The sequence below is a fragment of the Pristiophorus japonicus genome, chromosome 2, assembly GCF_044704955.1.
Source record: "Pristiophorus japonicus isolate sPriJap1 chromosome 2, sPriJap1.hap1, whole genome shotgun sequence".
Classification (NCBI taxonomy): Eukaryota; Metazoa; Chordata; class Chondrichthyes; family Pristiophoridae; genus Pristiophorus; species Pristiophorus japonicus.
The window spans coordinates 287307523-287332031 of record NC_091978.1 but is presented as its reverse complement, the minus strand read 5'-3'; the positions used below and the strand labels follow the sequence as shown (position 1 = coordinate 287332031).

The window sequence follows — 24509 nt, the reverse complement described above, 5'->3', positions numbered from 1 at the left end:
TGCACTCGGAGCTTCGTCACGGCAAGCGAGCCCCAGGTGGGCAGAGGACATGCTTCAAGGACACCCTCGAAGCCGCCTTGATAAAGTGCAACGTCCCCACCAGCACCTGGGAATCCCTGGCGCAAGACCGCCCAAAGTGGAGGAAGAGCATCCGGGAGGACGCTGAGCACCTCGCGTCTCATCGCCGAGAGCATGCAGAAACCAAGTGCAGACAGCGGAAGGAGCGTGTGTCAACCCAAGCTCCCCACCCAACCTGTTCCTTCAACCACAGTCTGCCCCACATGTCACAGAGACTGTAGGTCCCGCATTGGACTCTACAGCCATCTGAGAACTCACTTTGAGTGGAAGCAAGTCATCCTCCACCCGAGAGACTGCCTATGATGAAGAGTGATAGACTTCAGGGCGACGTAGTCAGACTGGTGAAATGGCCGGACACGTGGCTGAAATTTAATGCAGAAAAGTATGAAGTGATGCATTTTGGTAGAAAGAATGAGGAGAGGAAATATAAACGAAATGATCCAATCCTAAAGGGGGTGCATAAAGAGAGACCTGGGGGTATGTCTGCACAAATTGTTGAAGGTGGCATGGCAGGTTAAAAAGGCTTGCAGGATCCTGGGCTTCATAAATGAGGTATAGAGTACAAAAGTGTGGAAATGATGAACCTGTATAAAACACTGGTTCGGCCCCAGCTGGAGTACGGTGTCCAATTCTGGGTACTGCACTTCAGGAAGGATGTGAAGGCCTTGGAGAGGGTGCAGAAGATTTACAAGGATGATTCCAGGAATGAGGGATTTCAGTTATGTTGATAGATTGGAGAAGCTGGGATTGTTCTCCTTGGAGCTGAGAAGATTGAGAGGAGATTTGATATTGGTGTTCAAAATCATTCGGGTTTTGGACAGAGTAAATAGAGAGAAATTGTGTTCCCATTGGCAGAAGGGTCGAGAACCAAAGGACACAAATTTAAGGTGATTGACAAAAGAACCAAAGGCGACGTAAGAAAAAAACTTTTTTACGCAGCGAGTGGTTGCGATCTGAAATACACTGCCTGAAAGGATGGTGGAGGCAGACTCCATCATGGCTTTCAAAAGGGAGTTGGATAAGTATCTGAAGGAAAAAATATTGTAGGGCTATAGGGAAAGGGCAGCGGAGTGGGACTAGCTGAGAGTTAGCACGGGCTGAATGGCCACCTTCCATGCTGTAACCATTCTATGAAGTTCTGGACTAATACATTTGCTAAAGGGAAAGCTGATGGGCTATGACGGCAATGGGGTTCTATTCAGTTTCAAATTAGAAAATGTTTAATTGCATTTTTTTCATTTGAATGCCAATTAGGGCAAAGCACAAGGATGTTTAAAATGGTGACCATGGCTACTGTCTCAAGATTTGCTTTGTCTTTTACCGAGGTGGGGGAAGTTTGTGGTGAGTCAATGCACATGGTGTCTGGGTTTGATATCGGAACTGCAAAGGAAGTTGGTCTGCCTTTGTTTGTCTATGCCTGTGTCTTTAGTCTTTAACTATGAACATCAGGTTCAGGTTGGTTGGCTGGATGTTTCAACTTGTGAACTGTTACAAGGTATCCATTGTGAAAGGAGATGATTTGTGGTCACTTAGGACCACTATTTCTAACATCTATAAACTTAGAAAAGCAAAATACTGTGGATGCTGGAAATCTGCAATAACAGAAAATGCTAGGAATACTCAGCAGGTCAGGCAGGATCTGTGGAGAGAGAAACCGAGTTAATGTTTGCGATTGATGACCATTTGTCAGAACTGGAAAAAATTAGAGATGAAACAGATTTTAATCAAGTGCATGGACCGGGAAAGCGGGGAGGGGAGGAATTAACAAAAGGGAAGGTCTGTGATAGAATGGAAGGCAGGAGTGATTAAATGACAAGATATAGATGGGTGTAGAAGAGGTGCAAATAGCAGAATCATCAACAGCTGTCATCTGAAAACTTGGCTATGAAGTGCCTAATAGAAAGATAAGGCTGTTTCTTGAGTTTTGTTAGAACAGTGTAAGAGGCCACGATCCAAGTGGAAGCTCGGGGTCACACTTGCAGACTGAACTGAAGTGTTCCGCAAAGCGGTCACCCAATCTGCATTTGGTCCACTCGGTGTAGGATTGTGAGCAGCAAATACAGTATACTAAATTGCAAGAAATACAAGTCAATTGCTGTTTCACTTGAAGGAGTGTTTGGACCCCTGGGTGGTGGGAAGGAAGGAGGTAAAAGGGCAGGTGTTGCATCTCCTGCACTTGTATGGGAAGGTGCCATGGGAAGGGGAGGGGGGTGTTGGGGGGTGATTGAGGAGTGGACCAGGGGTGTTGTGGAGGGAGCAGTCCTGTCGGAATGCTGAAGGGGGAGAGGAGAGGAAGATGTGTTTGGTGGTGGGATCATGTTGGAGGTGGCGGAAATGGCAGAGGATGATCCATGGAATGTAGAGGCTGGTGGGGTGAAAGGCAAAGACATTGTGATTGAGGGAGGGGAACGGGTGAGAGTAGAAGTGCAGGAAATGGAACTGACACGGTCGAGGGCCATATCAACCACGGTAGAGGGGAATCCTCGGTTGAGGAAAAAGGAAGACCGAAGTACTAGTATGGAATGGTGGCATCGTCCGAACAGATGCAGCGGAGACAGAAACTGGGAGAATGAGAGAGAGTCCTTACAGGAAGCGGGCTGTTAGAAGATACAATGATTAAAAACTTGTTTACCTGCCTGTTGAGAGGACCTAGAATTTCTTCAAAGAAATTTTCTTAGTAAAGAAAAGGCAATGGTGTGAGAAGTTGCCTGGACTGGGTCTAATTGCTATTCATTAATTTCAGCTGTATTTCCAAGTGACTGGCGAGATGGAATTGAGTCCAGAGGCATGTGATTGTGTGAAAGCACTCATCAAAAGATTTAGTTTAAAGGCTCCAAGAATGCAAAGTGTCCTGTTTCACTTTCAGAAAATGGTTTAAAGTATCGGGCACAGTTAGAAAGAACTTGCATTTACATAAGAACATAAGAAATAGACGCAGGAGTCGGCCATTTGGCCCCTCGAGCCTGCTCCGCCATTTAATAAGATCATGGCTGACCTCATCATGAACTCGGCTCTACTTCCCTGCCCACTCCCCATAACCCTTATTCCCTCATTGCTCAAAATCTGCGTCTCCACCTTAAATTTATTCAATGATCCAGCTTCCACAGCTTTCTTATTCTGAGACTAACCCCCACCCCAGTTTTATTTTCCCCTATGACTGGAAATATCCTCTCTGCATCCACCTTATCGAGCCCCCTCATTGGGCTCAATTTTCCCAGGTCACTTGCGCCGTTTTTTTTGGCGTGTGCTGTTTATTCTGGCGTAATTATTTAATTCAAAGTTTCCTCCTGGAATCTGCGCCGGTGTAACTGCTTTAGTTACAATTTTTCTAGGTTAGGTTTTTTTGACGTTCTGGCTGCACCAAGCATTTTTCGAAGTTTGCCCAAACTGTTTTTATCCTAGGTCGGCGTATCTGGCCACTCCCGAAAAATCTTCTGATGCGTTAACCGAAAGCAGTGCACATTGACAAATTGCCGCTGAAAGACACCATTATTTTTCATCGAAGTCATTGGAGGGAGTCTCTAACACTTGAAATATCAATAATAAAGTGCAACTTTTTTTACCTTTTACATGGGATTAGGTTGGGCCGGCCCATCTATCAGAATAGAGGGATCCCTATTCATACTTACAGTAATTCGTATGTACGGAACTACTATATGTATGAATGGGAATACCCCAAAACACGCGTACACTGAAAATAATTTTTTTTAAAAACACACTACATATTTAAAATTAATTAATGCAATATTTTATGAAAATTTATTTTTTGGAAAAAAATTTAATGGCCTGGAAATCTCGGCCTCCCCGGGTCCGTATGGAGTGTGTATGGACCCAGGAAGGCATCGCAAAAGCTGGTTTTCAGCGCACAATCCCCATGTGCTGAAAACCGACTTATCCGATCTGTTGGATCCTCCGCATCTCGGGAACGAGGACATTCGCAATGGCAAGATTGCGGGATTTACCATATCTTGCCCAGCGGATGTCCTGAAAACTCTTGCGCCTGATAAAAGCAGGTGCATAGCCTACTTTTACAGGCTTGAGTTTTAAAACACACAAAAACATAATAAAATAAAATTTTAAAAACACATTTTATTGTTTAAAAACCCTGCTCACCAAGGTAAGTTTATTTTAAACCATAATTAAAAAAACTTATAAAAAATATATATATTTTATTTTATTTTTTTAAGTCATAAATAACTAATTTAAATTAATGTTAAATATGTGGTGTATTTTCTATTTTTTTGTGTTTTGGGTATTTGGGGGTGGTTTCTCAATCAATGGGAACTCCTACTTACAGAATTCCCATTATTATGAATGAGAAAATACTGTACCTTGATTGGCTGCCCAGAGCCATGTGACTCCAGCTCCAGCTTATGGACGTCCTGACATGCACGCGCTCCGATGTGCAGTGAGTGGAGGCCTCAGGACCGGGATCTCTCATGGGCGCAGCAGGAACAGATAAGTGCGCAACTTTTTCACTCGATCAAAGCAGCCGACCGGGATTTCGAGGCCAATATGTTTTAATAGGGCTAAAAATAAACTTGCCTTAATGGACAGGGTTTTTAACATATATAAATGAGTGATAATATTTTTTCTTCTTTTTTTTTCTTTTTTTTTAAACTCTTAAGCTGGTAAAAGCATAAGAATTTGAAGGATGTTCACTGGGCAGGAGTTGGGCAGATACCCCAACTCTCTGCCCGCGGAGGCCCTTTTCCTGCGCATCGCGTGCCTAAACCCGGAACTTGCGGGGATTCCATGGGCGCATGCGCACTTCGTACGCACCCATGGGGAGCGCAATTTCAGGCCCATTATCTAGTAATAAGTGTCAATCTTGGCTCCATTTTAGCACTCTTGCCTCTGAATCAGAAGGTTGTAGGTTCAAGCCCCACTCCAGAGACTTGGGCTCATAATCCAGGCTGACACTTCAGTGCAGTACTGAGTGAGTGCTGCACGGTTTGAGGTATCGTCTTTGAGCTGAGGCGTTGAACCGAGTCTATCCTCTCTTAATCTCGTGCCACTTTTCGAAAAAGAGCTGGAGAGTTTTTCCATTGTCTTGTCCAAAATTCATTCTTCAACGAACATCTCTTTTTAAAAAAAAACACATGATCTAGTCATTTATCTAATTTCTGTTTGTGAGACCTTGCTGTGCATAAATTGGCTTTTGTGTTTCCTACATTACAACCGTGACTACACTTTAAAAGTACTTAAATGCCTGTGAAGCACTGGGATGTCCTGAGGTTGTGAACAACACTATATAAAATGCAAGTTCTTTTTTTTTTCTTTCTTTAAAACTTGTGTTTAGTGGTTTTAGCCAAAACTCGGTGACTTGTCATTTTTTGATTTTTGCCTATTAAGGAAGTTGGGAATATATGATGGATTGCCCAATGTTATTTTCAGTGCTATAAAGGTGGATCGTTAACTGAGGTGCACTATCTTTGGTCACCTCGTGCGTTGGGCTGAATTTTTTGATAAGAGAAGCAGTCTATGGAAGTTGCCTTTAGGTGAGCATGAATAAAGAGCATTAGGAGAGACCCTGAATCATAAGAATATTGCGCTCAGTTGTAGCATTTGAGATGTCCTTTTTAAATTTTATTTTTATGTATCATGAAACTGTAATATTTTTTGTTTTGTGATTTAATGGAGCCATAAAAGTTTAGATTTAGTTCAGACCTGGAATTTTAGGTCCATCATTGAAACACCTGTGAACTTTTTGTGGAAGCAAGTCATCCTTGATTCGAGGGACTGCCTATGATAACTTTACAGCACAAAAAGTGATTATTTATACCATTTGTTTCGGTGCTGTCTCTTTTGCTAGTACAGTCCTAAACTAATCCTTGCTTTCTCCCTCCCAATAGCCCTGCATCATCTGCTTCAAATGACTATCTACTCTTCCCTTAAAAATTCATTGCCATATGTTCTCAACTGTGACAAACCATTCCATGCTCTAACAGCTGAAAACATTTCTCCAAACCTCTTTCCTCGCCTTCATCGCTGATTTCCCCAATTGGAGCAAATGGTCCTTCCCCATCAAAACCCTGTACGATCTTAAATACTTTTATTAAATCTCCTCCTTAGCTTTACCTGACCCAGTGAAAATAGTGGCCTGGAAATCACGGCCTCCTAGGTCAGTACGGAGTTCCTACGGACCCGGGAAAGCATCGGAAAAGCCACTTTTCAGTGCAAAATGTACATGCGCTGAAAACCGGCTTTTCCGATCTGTCAATTTTCTGGCTTGACAGATCTCGTGCAAATCGGGAGCGAGGACATTTGGATGGGTAAGGTTTCGGGATTTACGCATATCTTGCCCAGCCAATGTCCTCAAAACTCTTGCACCTGATAAAACCAGGCGCATAGCCTACTTTTAAAACACACAAACATTGTTAAATAAAATGTTAAAAACACGTCTTATTATTAAAAACCCTCCCCACTACGGTAAGTTTATTTTAAACCATAATTAAAAAAAACTTTTAAAAATCAGAAAAATATATATTTTTAAATACATAAATAACTTTAATTTAAATTAATAAAAATATGATCACTTTTTCTATCTTTTGTTATTGGTTATTAGTGTTTTGACAGGGGGGGGGGGGGGTTCTCATTCATAATAATGGGAACTCCAACGTACGGAGTTCCCATTATTATGAATGAGAATATACGACACCTGATTGGCTGCCCAGAGCCATGTGACTCCAGTTCCAGGCCTGCGCACATCCTGATGCGCAGTCAGGAGAGGCCTCCGGACCGGGATCTCGCGTGGCCGCGGCAGCTTCAGGTATGTGGGCATCTTTTTTCTAAAATCCATTCAAACGTCCGCAGGAAGGAGAAACCTCGATTTCTGGGCCAGTATCTTAAGTCTTTCCTCATTACTATAGTATACCATACCTGGCATCATTGTGAATCTATGCTGTATGCTCTTTGTCTTTTAATGTTGCCCAAAATTGCACCAAATATTCCAACTGTGGTCTAATCAATCTGTACAAATTTATTTTGCTCATTCTTTATGCACCTGCATGAAGACCAAAGGGTGTCCATTCACGGGCGTGTTGCTATCTTACTATGCGTGGTAGCGGCAGAGACCCTCCTCACATTTAAAAGGTACTTGGATATGTACTTGAAGTGCTGTAACCTACAAGGCTACGGACTAACAGCTGGAATGTGGGATTAGGCTAGATAGCTCTTTTACGGCTGGCACAGACACCAAATGGCCTCCTTCTGTGCCTTACATTTCTATGATTCTATTCTATGCTACAAGCCAGGTATCTGCTTAATGTATAATAGGGTTGTTCTAAAGTTGCAAAAGTTTCAAACCTAATAATTTTAGAAATATGAGTATCTGAAAACAAGGGATGCCATCATTGGAAGGGGAATGGAAAAGCATGGCGCTGCTAAATCTTAAATCAGGAAATGGTCACCGACAGTTAACTTAATTGAAATTTGCTTTGGAAATGTTTCCAAATCGAGGACCTACTTCTTGGATTATGTTAGTGTGGTACTTCTAAACTCCTATAAAGGTGCAACACATTTTGCTCTGACTGCCTTTGGTAGCCAACTTTCATAGCTGTTTATAATTTAAATTCAAATAAAGTTTTTTCAGACTGGAGTATATATGACTGAGGAGGCTAATATTCGAAAAATGACAGGTAAACATTGGACATCTGGTCCATTGAGCCTGTCCCACCCAATTGCGATGCCTTGTGTATCACAATATATACACTCTGGGAGAGGCAAAAGAAGCACATCAAAAAATTTGGTAACCAGAGGAGACACATTTAAGGTGATTGGCAAAAGAACCAGAGTTGATGTGGAAGAAAAAAATGACGTAGCAAGTTTTGATGATCCGGAATGTACTACTTGAAAGGGTGGAAGCAGATTTAATAGCAACCTTCAAAAGAGAATTGAATAACTGCTTGAAGGGAAAGAACAGGAAAGTAGGACGAATTGGATAGCTCTTCCAAAGAGCTGGCGCAGGCACGATGGATGAAATAGTCTCCTGTGCTGTATCATTCTATGGAACCAGTAAGAGGTTCTTTCCAATTTCTGCAAATATTGTTGGTTGCTCCCTCCTTGAGATGCCAGTATCGGCTTGTCGGGGTCATATGTCTTCAGTTTTCAGAAATTCTAAGTGAATAGCGGATGGTAGAATGACATGGTGGAATTACTTTTAATCCTTTCAAAGATTTTGCTACACATGCATTTTTGTGATCTAACTTATCTTTTTTTAATTACTGAAGTACAAAATATTATGTTTTTTCAGACAAAGCTAAAGAATGAAAAACTAATGTTTTAATCTGTACACAATGCTAGTGCTTCTGTATTCATCTACATTAACTTGCTATCTAATACAAAAGCAAAGTATTGTGGATGCTGGAAATCTGAAATAAAAACAGAAAATGCTGGAAATGCAGGTTTTTTTTAAATCCATTTTTAGGACAAAATGGCAATTGAGAACAGTCTTTGCATGTATCTGCAAATGCTGAATTATTAAAAATGCTGTATGATTTGAATCATGTTATACCATAGATGTATTTTACTATTTTTCCATTGCTGTAAGTTCCATTATACAAGTTATTTTTATTCCCGTGTACCTTTATGATTCAGAAATAAGGTATTTGTAGATCACATATATCCCTCTGTTACTAGATTTTAATTGTTTTATGCTTTACATAAAAATGCCTTAGAAAATGATTACAATTACATACTCACTTTTCAGATTTCATATTTATTCAAAATGCTAATTGTATCATGTTTCACTGTAGGTCACTGAAGTTTTGAGAGCATTACCTGCTGTATTCAGAACCTGTATTTTGCTCCAAATGAATGCTCATTCTGATAACCTTTTTGCTTGTGCTTTCTTTGGTAGGGTGTTGCTGTTCAGGTGCAAGCTTGGAGTTTTGCAGTACACTGTTGTCAGACCATTTACAACAATAATTGCATTGTAAGTAGTAATGTTTCGGAGCAATGAATGCAAATATTTATACCTTTTTTTGTGTCTGCCTACATTTGTCTGGAGTTCCAAACACTTCAGTTATGCAACAATCTGTATTTTCTCCAATCTAGTATGATGCATTGACTTGCTCATAGTATTGCCTCTTTCTATTGGGGAAACCTAATGCAGATGGATGACCACTTTGCTGAGTGTATCTCTTGCCCGTGAGCATTATCCTTACCTCTGTGTGGATCACTACTGCAATTTTTGTTCTCTTCCACAATCCTGCCCCTCACCCGCCCCAACTTTGGCCTTTCCACATTTTTGGTCTGCTGTTCAGTTCCAACTGAGCTCAACACAGAGTTAAGGAACACTTTCATTTTCATATTCTTCAGGCTTTAGCTGTCTCCCATGTTTTTCTGCAGAATTCTGAGCGTAATTCCCTTTTTTCATTTAGAACCGCATGTAACTTGCTCCATTGTCTTTCCTGTAACCTTTGGCTTACAGATTCCATTGTATCTTAATCCCTTTCATGTAGAATCATAAAGCACAGAAGGAGGCTATTCAGTCTATGCTGGAAGATTTTCCTTTTTCAAATATATATCCAATTCACATTTTGAAAGTTACTATTCAATCAGTTTCACCACCCTTTCAGGCTGTGCATTCTAGATCATAAGTCGTTGCATAAAAAAATTCTCCTCTTCCCTCTGCCTTTTTTTTTTAACCAATTACCTTAAATCTGTGTCCTCTGGCCCATCAAGTGAATCCCACCATAGGAAACAATTTCACCTTATTTACTCCAACAAAACCCTTCATAATTTTGAACATCACTATTAAATCTCCCCTTAAATTTCTGTGCTCTGAGAACAATCCTAGCTTCTCCAGTCTCCATGTAATTGATGTCCCTCATCCCTGATATAAATCTGGTAATTTTTTTTCTGCACCCTTTCCACGGTATGATATAAAGCTCTTTGCACTTCTTTCCAGCATCTCACAATTGAATTGCTGCTGTCTGTTTATGAAAGTGGTTAGCACAATCGAACTCTTGATCTGTACCTCTTGTTCTCCCTTCCTCTTTGTCCTCTTGAACACACTTTGACTTGACAGTCCTTTTGCAAATAAAATTGTCATCCAGCCTGACCATGTCAGCTCTGATGAAGGGTCATGTCTGAAACGTAAGCCTATCTGTATCATTTATATAGCTGTATCATTAATCTTTTTGTTTAGCTAACCCCTACACTGACCAAGGAGTCAGTAAATGTTTGCATACCCTGTCATTCAGGGACTTGGGTTGATTCTGAAATTGAATTGCGTTACCACAAAAATATTCCAAATGTCAATTTTGGTGCTTTTGGTATCTTTATTCAGATTGGTTTTTTAAAAATAATGAACTACAAATGCCTTGTCATGTGATGATGGCTAATATATATACCACTCCCTGCTCCTCGGTGGCGCTGGTGATGTCATGGGAGAGATTTTAAAATCGAGGCTTTGTTGGATCGGGAGCCAGTGTAAGTCAGTGAGCACAGGTGACGTGTGACCGGGACTTGGTGTGAGTTTGGATATGGGCAGCAGAGTTTTGAATGAGCTCAAGTTACATAAACAATTTGGACTCAGAAATCGGAAGTACAATTTAAAAATTTGCCGATGACACCAAATTGGGGGTGTAGTTAATAGAGGAGGACTGCACCAAAATTTCGGAAGACATTAATAAACTTGCAGAATGGGTGTGTAATTGGCAAATCAACTTCAGTATAGATAAGTATGAGGTGGTACATTTTGGCAGCAATAATAATGAGGCCACATACTCCTTGGAAAATAAATGTCTAAATAGGTTAAAGGAAAGGGGGATCTAAGGGTACAGATGCACAAACCACTAAAAGTAGCAACGCAGGTTAATAAGGCCATAAGCGCAAACAAAATACTAGAACAGAAGAATTAGGAACAGGAGTAGGCCATCTAGCCCCTCGAGCCTGCTCCGCCATTCAACAAGATCATGGCTGATCTGGCCGTGGACTCAGCTCCACTTACCCGCCCGCTCCCCATAACCCTTAATTCCCTTATTGGTTAAAAATCTATCTATCTGTGACTTGAATACATTCAATGAGCTAGCCTCAACTGCTTCCCTGGGCAGAGAATTCCACCGATTCACAACCCTCTGGGAGAAGAAATTCCTTCTCAACTCGGTTTTAAATTGGCTCCCCCGTATTTTGAGGCTGTGCCCCCTAGTTCTAGTCTCCCCGACCAGTGGAAACAACCTCCCTGCCTCTATCTTGTCTATCCCTTTCATTATTTTAAATGTTTCTAAAAGATCACCCCTCATTCATCTGAACTCCAACGAGTGAAGACCCAGTCTACTCAATCTATCATCATAAGGTAACCCCCTCATCTCCGGAATCAGCCGAGTGAATCGTCTCTGTACCCCCTCCAAAGCTAGTATATCCTTCCTTAAATAAGGTGACCAAAACTGCACACAGTACTCCAGGTGTGGCCTCACCAATATCCTATACAGTTGCAGAAGATCCTCCCTGCTTTTGTACTCCATCCCTCTCGCAATGAAGGCCAACATTCCATTCGCCTTCCTGATTACCTGCTGCACCTGCAAACTAACTTTTTGGGATTCATGCACAAGGATCCCCAGGTCCCTCTGCACCGCAGCATGTTATAATTTCTCCCCATTCAAATAATATTCCCTTTTACTGTTTTTTTTCCCCTCAAGGTGGATGACCTCACACTTTCCGACACTGTATTCCATCTGCCAAACCTTAGCCCATTCGCTTAACCTATCTAAATCTCTGCAGCCTCTCTGTGTCCTCTACACAGCCCGCTTTCCCACTAATCTTTGTGACATCTGCAAATTTTGTTACACTACACTCTGTCCTCTCTTCCAGGTCATCTATGTATATTGTAAACAGTTGTGGTCCCAGCACCGATCCCTGTGGCACTCCACTAACCACCGATTTCCAACCGGAAAAGGACCCATTTATCCCGACTCTCTGCTTTCTGTTAGCCAGCCAATTCTCGATCCATGCTAATCCATTTCCACTGACTCCGCGTACCTTTATCTTCTGCAGTAACCTTTTGTGTGGCACTTTATCGAATGCCTTTTGAAAATCTAAATACACCACATCCATCGGTACACCTCTATCCACCATGCTCGTTATATCCTCAAAGAATTCCAGTAAATTAGTTAAACATGATTTCCCCTTCATGAATCCATGCTGCGTCTGCTTGATTGCACTATTCCTATCTAGATGTCTCGCTATTTCTTCCTTAATGATAGTTTCAAGCATTTTCCCCACTACAGATGTTAAACTAACCGGCCTATAGTTACCTGCCTTTTGTCTGCCCCCTTTTTTAAACAGAGGTGTTACATTAGCTCCTTAGTTAGAGCAGGGGTTCTCAACTGGGGGTCCGCGAGAAGATTTCAGGGGTCCGCCAGTTGGTTTGTCCCATCAATATACAGGGGAGACTACTGATGGCATAAACATCAGTAGTCTCTCATTGAGATGAGTGGAATAGTCTCCACTATAGCGACTATGCATGCACAGTCAATTCAAGTTCTTGCTGTTGGACACCTTCGCATGTCACTGACTTTTACAGCAGTATTTATCTCGCCGCTTTTAACTATTAAAAATAGTGGGGAAATCTGCACGTTAGTCTGGCATTGCATGGGCTGAGGTAGCGCAAGCTTCTGTTTCAACTCTCTGCTTTCCCTTTGTATGTAGCTGCCCTCTGTTGGTTGGAAGTTGCTTGAGTGTTTGAGAAGAGTACCACCACATGGCCTTAGAGAGTGTTCCGGGAAGGCGGCGGGGGGGGGGATTGGAGGGCAGGGAAGGAGAGAAAGAGAGAGACTTTCCAATCTCTGGGCCTGCGGCAAAGCCATAATAATTTCTCCTTCACTGTCTTCAGTTAATGAAATAACCGAAAGCATTATCACAATTTTCCTCATACCTCCGACTCGGAGCATTATATTCACGGCCATGTGCTTCTCTGACAGACGGATAGGCCTAGTCTGGGCACTCGTGTCCTTCGAGATACCACCAGCTATTTGTGAAAGGGTTGGGGAGGCGGAAAGAAGGGGGGGCGTGGGGGGCTGCCTTTGTCAGTAAAGGATTAATGGTTGAGGTCGGTTGGGTAAAGTTGTTGGGCCTTGTTTATTTCTCCATTTCTCTCTCGCCATCTGCATCTGCCATTACTGGTGCTGTTAATTCAAGTCACTGACTTTCACTGCCGTATTGGGGTTTGGTATCGAAATAAGAGGGAAGTTCTGTTTCTGAAATGGCACATGTGGAATTTAGTCCAGTCTGACCGAGTCCAGGCACAAAATGAGCCTGTGGTGTGCACTGTGCTTGTTGCTCCTGGTTCATTTCCTATTAAGCAAATGGCTGATGGGATAGACAAGACCTTGGGCAACAAAAAGGTACATAATGACAATTTAGGATAAAAACAGGAAATGCTAGAAATACTCAACAGATCAGACAGCATCTGTGGAGACGGAAACCGAGTGAATGTTTCAGGGCAATGACCTTCCGTCAGACTTGAAACGTTAACGCTGTTTTTCTCTCCACAGATGCTGTCTGATCTGTTGAGTATTTCTAGCATTTTTATAACACGGGGGGGTGGGAGGGCGCCTCGGAAGCAAAAAGGTTGAGAACCCCTGGGTTAGACCACAGTACTGTGAACAGTTCTGATCTCCTTTATATAAAAAGGGATTTGGAGGCACTGGAGAAGCTGTAAAAAAAAAAAAAAAGATTTACTAGAATGATACGGAGTGATTCTATCTACCAGGAAAAATTGAACAAGCTTGGGGCTCTTTTCTCGAGAAAAGAGCAGACTGAGGTCTTTAAGATTATAAAAGGATTTGATGGGGTCGACATAGAGAAGATGTTTCCACCCATGGTCAGACCAGAATAGAACTAGGGGCCATCAATGTAAGATTGGCATCGAAATAAGAGGATGCTAAGAGGCTGCAGCAGGGTGCCTTGGACAGGTTAGGTGAGTGGGCAAATGCATGGCAGATGCAGTATAATGTGGATAAATGTGAGTATCCACTTTGATGGCAAAAACAGGAAGAAGGCACAGAAACATAGAAAATAGGTGCAGGAGTAGGCCATTCGGCCCTTCTAGCCTGCACTGCCATTCAATGAGTTCATGGCTGAACATGCAACTTCAGTACCCCATTCCTGCTTTCTCACCATACCCCTTGATCCCCCTAGTAGTAAGGACTTCATCTAACTCCTTTTTGAATATATTTAGTGAATTGGCCTCAACAACTTTCTGTGGTAGAGAATTCCACAGGTTCACCACTCTCTGGGTGAAGAAATTCCTCCTCATCTCGATCTTAAATGGCTTACCCCTTATCCTTAGACTGTGTCCCCTGGTTCTGGACTTCCCCAACATTGGGAACATTCTTCCTGCATCTAACCTGTCTAACCCCGTCAGAATTTTAAATGTTTCTATGAGGTCTCCTCTCATTCTTCTGAACTCCAGTGAATACAAGCCCAGTTGATCCAGTCTTTCTTGATAGGTCAGTCCTGCCATCCCAGGAATCAGTCTGGTGAACCTTCGCTGCACTCCCTCAATAGCAAGAATGTCCTTCCTCAGGTTAGGAGACCAAAACTGTACACAATACTCCAGGTGTGGCCTCACCAAGGCCCTGTACAACTGTAGCAACACCTCCCTGCCCCTGTACTCAAATCCCCTCGCTATGAAGGCCAACATGCCATTTGCTTTCTTAACCGCCTGCTGTACCTGCATGCCAACCTTCAATGACTGATGTACCATGACACCTAGGTCTCTGCATCTCCCCTTTTCCTAATCTGTCACCATTCAGATAATAGTCTGTCTCTCTGTTTTTACCACCAAAGTGGATAACCTCACATTTATCCACATTATACTTCATCTGCCATGCATTTGCCCACTCACCTAACCTATCCAAGTCGCTCTGCAGCCTCATAGCATCCTCCTCGCAGCTCACACTGCCACCCAACTTAGTGTCATCCGCAAATTTGGAGATACTACATTTAATCCCCTCGTCTAAATCATTAATGTACAGTGTAAACAGCTGGGGCCCCAGCACAGAACCTTGCGGTACCCCACTAGTCACTGCCTGCCATTCTGAAAAGTCCCCATTTACTCCTACTCTTTGCTTCCTGTCTGACAACCAGTTCTCAATCCACGTCAGCACACTACCCCCCAATCCCATGTGCTTTAACTTTGCACATTAATCTCTTGTGTGGGACCTTGTCGAAAGCCTTCTGAAAGTCCAAATATACCACATCAACTGGTTCTCCCTTGTCCACTCTACTGGAAACATCCTCAAAAAATTCCAGAAGATTTGTCAAGCATGATTTCCCTTTCACAAATCCATGCTACTTGGACCTATCATATCACCTCTTTCCAAATGCACTGCTATGACATCCTTAATAATTGATTCCATCATTTTACCCACTACTGATGTCAGGCTGACCGGTCTATAATTCCCTGTTATCTCTCTCCCTCCTTTTTTAAAAAGTGGGGTTACATTGGCTACCCTCCACTCTATAGGAACTGATCCAGAGTCAATGGAATGTTGGAAAATGACTGTCAATGCATCCACTATTTCCAAGGCCACCTCCTTAAGTACTCTGGGATGCAGTCCATCAGGCCCTGGGGATTTATCGGCCTTCAATCCCATCAATTTCCCCAACACAATTTCCCGACTAATAAGGATTTCCCTCAGTTCCTCCTCCTTACGAGACCCTCCGAACCCTTTTATATCCGGAAGGTTGTTTGTGTCCTCCTCAGTGAATAACGAACCAAAGTACTTGTTCAATTGGTCAGCCATTTCTTTGTTCCCCGTTATGACTTCCCCTGATTCTGACTGCAGGGGACCTGCATTTGTCTTTACTAACCTTTTTCTCTTTACATATCTATAGAAACTTTTGCAATCCGTCTTAATGTTCCCTGCAAGCTTCTTCTCGTACTCCATTTTCCCTGCCCTAATCAAACCCTTTGTCCTCCTCTGCTGAGTTCTAAATTTCTCCCAGTCCCCGGGTTCGCTGCTATTTCTGGCCAATTTGTATGCCACTTCCTTGGCTTTAATACTATCCCTGATTTCCCTTGATAGCCACGGTTGAGCCACCTTCCCTTTTTTATTTTTACGCCAGACAGGAATGTACAATTGTTCTCGTTCATCCATGCAGTCTCTAAATGTCTGCCATTGCCCATCCACAGTCAACCCCTTCAGTATCATTCGCCAATCTATCCTAGCCAATTCACGCCTCATACCTTCAAAGTTACCCTTCTTTAAGTTCTGGACCATGGTCTCTGAATTAACTGTTTCATTCTCCATCCTAATGCAGAATTCCACCATATTATGATCACTCTTCCCCAAGGGGCCTCGCACAACGAGATTGCTAATTAATTCTCTCTCATTACACAACACCCAGTCTAAGATGGCCTCCCCCCTAGTTGGTTCCTTGACATATTGGTCTAAAAAACCATCCCTTATGCACTCCAGGAAATCCTCCTCCACCGTATTGCTTCCAGTTTGGTTAACCCAATCTATATGCATATTAAAGTCACCCATTATAACTGCTGCACCTTTATTGGACGCACCCCTAATTTCATGTTTGATGCCCTCTCCAACATCACTACTACTGTTTGGAGGTCTGTACACAACTCCCACTAACGTTTTTTGCCCTTTGGTATTTTGCAGCTCTACCCATATAGATTCCACATCATCCAAGCTAATGTCCTTCTGAACTATTGCCTTAATTTCCTCCTTAACCAGCAATGCTACCCCACCTCCTTTTCCTTTTATTCTATCTTTCCTGAATGTTGAATACCCCTGGATGTTGAGTTCCCAGCCCTGATCATCCTGGAGCCACGTCTCCGTAATCCCAATCACATCATATTTGTTAACATCTATTTGCACAGTTAATTCATCCACCTTATTGCGGATACTCCTTGCATTAAGTCACAAAGCCTTCAGGCTTGTTTTTTTAACACCCTTTGTCCTTTTAGAATTTTGCTGTACAATGGCCCTTTTTGTTCTTTGCCTTGGGTTTCTCTGCCCTCCACTTTTCCTCATCTCCTTTCTGTCTTTTGCTTTTGCCTTCTTTTTGTTTCCCTCTGTCTCCCTGCATTGGTTCCCATCCCCCTGCCATATTAGTTTAAATCCTCCCCAACAGCACTAGCAAACACTCCCCCTAGGACATTGGTTCCGGTCCTGCCCAGGTGCAGACCGTCCGGTTTGTACTGGTCCCACCTCCCCCAGAACCGGTTCCAATGCCCCAGGAATTTGAATCCCTCCCTGCTGCACCACTGCTATCCTGCAATTCCTACTCTGACTATCACGTGGCACTGGTAGCAATCCCGAGATTACTACTTTTGAGTTCCTACTTTTTAATTTAGCTCCTAGCTCCTTAAATTCGTTTCGTAGGACCTCATCCCTTTTTTTTACCTATGTCGTTGGTACCAATGTGCACCACGACAACTGGCTGATCTCCCTCCCTTTTTAGAATGTCCTGCACCTGCTCTGAGACATCTTGACCCTTGCACCAGGGAGGCAACATACCATCCTGGGCAGATTATTATCTAAATGGTGACAGATTAGTAAAAGGGGAGGTGCACCGAGACATGGGTGTCATGGTACATCAGTCAGTGAAAGTAGGCATGCAGGTACAGCAGGCGGTAAAGAAAGCAAATGGCATGTTGTGGCCTTCATAGCGAGAGGATGAGAGTCTTGGAGCAGGGAGGTCTTGTACAGGGCCTTGGTGAGACCACACCTTGAGTATTGTTTGCAGTTTTGGTCTCCTAATCTGAGGAAGGACATTCTTGCTATTGAGGGAGCGCAGTGAAGGTTCACCAGACTGATTCCTGGGATGGCAGGACTGACATATGAAGAAAGACTGGATCGACTAGGCTTATATTCACTGGAATTTAGAAGAATGAGAGGGGATCTCATAGAAACATATATAAAATTCTGATGGGATTGGACAGGTTAGATGCAGGAAGAATGATCCTGATATTGGGGAAGTCCAGAACCAGGGGTCACAGTCTAAGGATAAGGGGTAAGCCATCAAGGACTAAGATGAGGAGAAACCTTTTCACCCAGAGAATTGTGAACCTATAGAATTCTCTACCACAGAAAGTTGTTAAGTCCAGTTTGTTGGATATATTCAAAAGGGAGTTCAATGTGGCCCTTACGGCTAAAGGGATCAGGGGGTATGGAGAGAAGGCAGGAAAGGGATACTGAAGTTGCATGATCAGCCATGATATTGAATGGTGGTGCAGGCTTGAATGGCCTGCTCCTGCACCTATTTTCTATGTTTCTAAATCCAATCGGGCATTCAAGAGAAACTTCTTTACCTATAGAGTGTTCAGAATGTGGAACTCGCGACAAAATGGAGTAGTTGATGCGACTAACGTAGATTTATTTAAGTGAAAGCTAGATAAACCCATGAGGGGAAAAAGGACTGGAAGAATCTATTGATGGGATTAGTTAGATGGAGGGTTGGAGGAGGCACGTGTGGAACATAAACACTGGCATGAATGGGCTGTTTCTGTACTGTGCTGTAAGTACTATGAGTTCACGGAGGGTGCAAGATGGGAGGTTGACCAGGCGAGCATTGGAATAGTCAAGTCTAGAGGTAAGAAAGGCATGAATGAGGGTTTCAGCAGCAGATGAGCTGAGGCAGCGGTGTTAAGAGAAGCAAAAGAGGAAATAGCGCAGGCTCTCGCCATCATTCTCCAATCCTCTCTGGCTACAGGTGTGGTGTTGGAGGCCTGCTAATGTTGTACCTTTGTTTAAAAAGGGAGAAAGGGATATAGATCAAGTAATTATAGGCCAGTTAGGTGGTGGGAAAAATTATTGGAGAAAACTCTGAGGGACAGTATAAATCTTCATTTAGAAAAACACCGATTAATCAAGGGCAGTCAACATGGATTTGCTAAGGGAAGGTCATGTCCGGCTAAATTGATTGAATTTTTTGAGGTGATAGCCAGGAGGGTTGATGAGGGTAGTGCATTTGATGTAGTGTATAATGATTTTAGCAAGGCTTTTGATAAGGTCCCACATGGCAGACCGATGGGATCCAGGACAAAGTGGCAAGTTGGATCCAAAATTGGCTGAGGCAGGAAGCAAAGGGTAATGGTTGCGGAGTGTTTTTGTGACTGGAAGGCTGTTTCCAGTGGGGTTCCGCAAGTCTCAGTACTGGGTCCCTTGCTTTTGATTTAGACTTGAATGTAGACTTGTATAATTAAGAAGTTTGTAGATGATACTAAAATTGGCTGTGTGGTTGATAATGAAGAGGAAAGTTGTAGACTGCAGGAAGATATCAATGAACTGGTCAGGTGGGCAGAACAGTGGCAAATGGAATTCAAAGCGACCTTGGCGAGCAGGTCCACAGATCCCTGAAGGTAGCAGGCCAGGTAGATAAGGTGGTTAAGAAGGCATGCGGAATACTTGCCTTTATTAGTCGAGGCATAGAATACAAGAGCAGGGAGGTTATGTTTGAATTGTATAAAACATTTGTTTGGCTGCAGCTGGAGAACTGCGTGCAATTCTGGTCACCGCATTATAGGAAAGATGTTATTGCACTGGAGAGGATATAGAGGAAATTTACGAGGATGTTGCCTGGACTGAAGAATTTTAGCTGAGGAAAGATTGGATAGGCTAGGTTTGTTTTCTTTGGAACAGAGGAGGCTGAGGGGAGACCTTTATTGAGGTGTGCAAAATTATGAGGGGCCAAGATAGAGTGGATAGGAAGGACATATTCCCCTTAGCAGAGGGGTCAACAATCAGGGGGCATAGATTTAAAGTAATTGGGAGGAGGTTTGTAGGGAATTTGAGGGGAATTTTTGTCACCCAGAGGGTGGTGGGAGTATGGAACTCGCTGCCTGAAAGGGTGGTAGAGGCAGAAACCCTCACCAATTTTTTTTTAAAAGTACTTGGATATGCACCTTGAAGTGTTGTAACCTATAGGGCCATTGACCAAGAGCTCAAATGTGGGATTAAGTTGAATAGCTCTTTGTCGGCCGGCACGGACACGGTGGGCCGCAATGGCTGTAAATTTCTATGATTCTATAGAGACTGGTGATGTTACGGAGGTGGAAGTAGTCAGTCTTGGTGGCAGAAAGGATATGAGGTCGGAAGCTCAGGTCAGGGTCAAATAGGACACCAAGGCTCCAAACTGTCTGGTTCAGCCTCGGAAAGTGGCGAGGGAGAGAGTTGAAGTTGGTGGCTAGGGAACAGAGTTCGTGGCGGTGACCGAAGACCGAGGGCTGTGAGCTTCCCAATAGTTAATTGGAGGAAATTTCTGCTCATCCAGTACTGGATGTCTGACGAGCAGTGTGGCAAATCAGGCAGTAGAGGGATCGAGCGAGGTGATGTAGAGCTTGGGTGTCATCGGCGTACATGATGAACATTACATTGTTTTCGGATGATGCTGCTGAGGGGCATCATGTAGATGAGAAATAGGAGGGTTCCAATGATCGATCCTTGGAGGCCTTCAGAAGTAACTGAGTGGGGAGAGAAGCCATTGCAGGTGATTCTCTGGCTCTGACTGGGTAGATGGGAATGGAACCAGTCGAGGGCAGTCCCGCTCAGCTGCGCAACATCTATAAGATACTGAATCAATTTGTCGTCCACAATTTAATGTTTTTATACAACAAATGTGCTCTGTCAGAAATCTACATACTGCGCACCTTATGACTTAAGTGTCATCTCATCAGTTTTGCAGCTTTACAATATACTGTATAACACAGCTAGGTAAGAACTCTTAACTGTTTTTCAAACTGGTTTAACTCCAGAGTTGGGACCATGGAAATAGTTGCTCTCAAGTGTTTCAAAATGTAAATGCCATCAGCCCTTTTAATTACCTGGCAGTGCACACATAGATATCCTGTTATTTGTACTTGTTTTTCGAAAGAAGTGATCAGAAAGTTAACTGGAGAAGATAATAATTGGGTCTGAATTGAAGCATGGTTTCTCTTGGTAAACTGTGCCAAGCTAATCCACTATAGCTGTGACACTGGCTTCTACCTGATGACATGGAAAATTGCCCACATGTTATGTTATAGCCACAAAAAGCAGGACAAATCTAACCCAACCAATTACTGCCCAATTAGCCTTCCTTGTTCCAGCAATGTGATGGGAGAAGTAATCAATAATACTCTTAAGCAACACCTACCAGAACTACTCCGCTCCTGACTTTGTTACTGTCTTGCTCCAGACTTCAACGTAAGAATTGTTTGTTAGAGCAGAGGTGAGACTCTGCATTGGGGCAATATTCAACTGAGTGTATAGCTCAAAAAAACCCTCGTAAAACAGATCCATGCGAAAAGCTTCCAGTGGCTGGAGATATACCTGACGCACAAGAAAATAATCACTGTTGTCAGCATTGAATCACTACAGCCCCAGTACATCACTGCAGTGTCCTTGGCCCAGCTCTCTTCATCCAGTACCCCCCCCAATAAGATCAAAAATCCATTTGTTGATGACTGTACATTGTTCAACTCCATTCACACCACTTGTAATGGTGCAGCTTGTACCAGCCTACAAGAAGATCTGCACAACATACAGACTTAGGCTGGTAAATGCCAGACAACATTTGTGCCACAAATGCCAGGCAATGATTATTCCCCTAAAAAGGGCCCAACAAACTTCCCCTGATCTTCAACGGCACCATCGCTAGCTGCCTTACCTTCAAACCTTTGATGTCACTACTGGACCAGGCATATCATCACCATGCCTAGAAGAGCAGGGCAGAGACGGAGGACTGGCGATTGGCTCATCTCCTGATTCCTCAATGTCTCTTCCACCATATACAAGGTTAAAATCGGGTGTGGAGTACTCATCACTTACCTGGATGGGTGTAGCTGCAACATGCTCAAGAAGTTCAACACTGTCATCCAACCCCTCCACTGGCAGCAGTATAATTACAGGATGTTTTGTAGCAACTTGCCGAACTTGCTTTGCAACACCTCACAGCCCTGTGCCTTTACCACCAAGATGGACAAGTGTATCAATGTCATGGGAACATCATCTGCAAGTTACCCTTCAAGTCACACACCATTCTGACTTGGACATGTATTGCCGTTTCTTCATCACTGGGTCATGGAATTCATTACCTAAGAATATCATGAGAACATCATTGCCACATGGATTGCAGTGGTTCAAGTAGAAGGCCCACTACCACTTTCTCAGGGCAACTAAGGATGGTGAATAAATCCCCCAAGAACAAAATTTAAAACATTGTAGTGATTTCTCCCTAATTATGCATCAAATTTATACCATGCATGTATAAACCTAATGCTTTTATACTGAAAACATTTGTCATAGTGCTGGTTGCTTTTTTAAAAAATGACATCTTGTGATGCAGTTTAGCACCATGCAGGTAAGATGTGCTGTTACTGCAAGTTTGTCTAGGGTAGAAGGAAAGCACCAGTGTGTGGTGTAAATGTATACTCTATATATTGCCGCTTCTTTTCTTGCTCCTTCCCCTCCCCACCCTCCTCCCCATTGTTAGATATTCTCCCCAGTCACTTATGATGGCACTTAATCTTTTGGAAGACAGTACATTGTGCTACAGACTTCTCTCTGGGCACGGAGATCCAGGATTAGCCATCAGATGGTACAGTACAGTGGGATCGGATTAGTACTAAACTTTTCCTCCTTCCTCTAGTGAGAACTGTTGCTATGACGTACTTCATCTGGCAGTCATGGCAAGAGCTAAGATTTCGGAGGTGATGGGAGGCAGTTAAGTGCTGTTTGATAATTAGCATTTAAACTTGGGCTTTCTAAAAGTCCAGCACTAGAGCGAACAGCATGTCCAATATTATCCATTTCTTTAAAACTAAATGGGTATTGAGAGTTTGAGCTTCCCAGTTGTGATGAGTAATATAAATAAAGTGGTTCTGATATTAATTCCAGGTAGTACCCAGTAAGGTACTCTAGACATAAATATAAATGTTTGTTTTTTTTATTAGCTGCGCTTTAGGATTTCAGCATTCAAGCCTGAGCAGGCAGACAAGTATGTTACCAAATGGTGCACAGTGCTAATAGGCTGATGATTTAAATGCAATTTTTCCTTCTCCCAAAGAATCTGCGAACTCAGTGGAATTTATGATGAGGGAAATTTCAGCTTCAAAAATGCTTGGACGTACTTGGTTATAATTAACAATCTTTCACAACTAGTAAGTCTTACAATATGCATCTGTCCATAAAATATGTAATTTTTATGTTCCTAGTTTGTTGCATTATTTATCTTTTGTGTTGGTCTTAAATTTAACATTGAATATTCCACAAAATTTAGCTGAACTCTCCCCTCTCTTCACCCCTCCCCACATTGCCAAATGAGATGATGATAATCTCTAATTATGTTGTTTGCTGCAGGAAATTTTCATGATTTGTAATTATGAAATCAGTGCACCAGGGTTTATCCCTTCACAAGAAAATAAGTTTATAACTTCAATCTAGTATAGGACATCTTTATTTGATCTTTTAAAAAAAAAAAAAAATTTTCTCTGAATCCTTCTAAGTATGTATACGCCCTAATACAAATACTTATAGTTTTACCAAAAATATAATTCAAATCCGATTAATTGGAGGGCAAAAAAGCTAAGTTATTTTTAATTAAAAAAATGTATTTAGAATTGAACTATATTTCTAATGCACTCAAAATTGTATTTAAATCAGTTGCATTTTTTTAATAAAAAGTGCTGTATAAATGAAAGTGGTTGTTTATTACTCTTGTCTTTAGGATTCAGTTTTGCTTTGTTTTTGTAGTTTGCCATGTATTGCCTTGTGCTGTTTTATAAAGTGCTGCGAAATGAACTGAACCCCATACGACCAGTGGGCAAGTTTCTGTGTGTGAAACTAGTTGTCTTTGTATCCTTCTGGTAAGTTTTTAAAAATTATTTACGGTTTTAAAAAAGAACATTCCTTTTTCCTTATTTTCATTTTGCTGCTACTTTCATATGATAGTAGCAAATCAAACGTCAATATCCAAGTTGGATATCCAGACCAAAGCTTCCGGCGTACCAGCGTGGATATCTTGTAGGCTGCCTGCAGATTTCCTGAGGGCAGTGCTCAATGGTATGCTCCAGGGTCTGATTTGGAACTCCAGAGTTGAATGATGGGGATGCTTTAATCTTCCACCTATGGAGAAGATGGCGTCATCTACCATGACCAGTTCTGAGGCAGTTGATGGTTGTCCACTCTTTGCAAGGAAGGTTTGATCCTACAGGTTGTACTGTGGGGTCCTCTATAAGGAATTCATTCCGTATGTCGCAGTTCGAGGCCAAGGGGAGATCACTGAAGGGCTTCAGCAATGGTCTAAAATGGCCTTCGAGATTTGAGACGAGTTGGTGGGTAGGTTATTCATGTCGGCCTGGATCGGCATGTCTTTGCTGGTGTAGTGGTTGTATTCTCTGGAGACTGCACATTCACGGCATAGTTTGCAAGCACTGGAGCCAAGGTGTTGTTGTCGATAAAAGTGTACCGGTGATAATTCTC

The 24509-nt window shown here is 42.6% G+C and overlaps 1 protein-coding gene across 1 annotated transcript in view; it reads left to right on the top strand.

The window, feature by feature from the left end:
* Window positions 1-24509, top strand: part of tmem184c (transmembrane protein 184C) — a 78278-nt gene that overhangs the window by 24500 nt on the left and 29269 nt on the right. The window contains exons 5-7 of the mRNA XM_070871513.1: window positions 8939-9013; window positions 23095-23188; window positions 23781-23893. Coding sequence (XP_070727614.1) covers window positions 8939-9013; window positions 23095-23188; window positions 23781-23893 — 282 coding nt within the window. The remainder of the gene's footprint in view (window positions 1-8938; window positions 9014-23094; window positions 23189-23780; window positions 23894-24509) is intronic.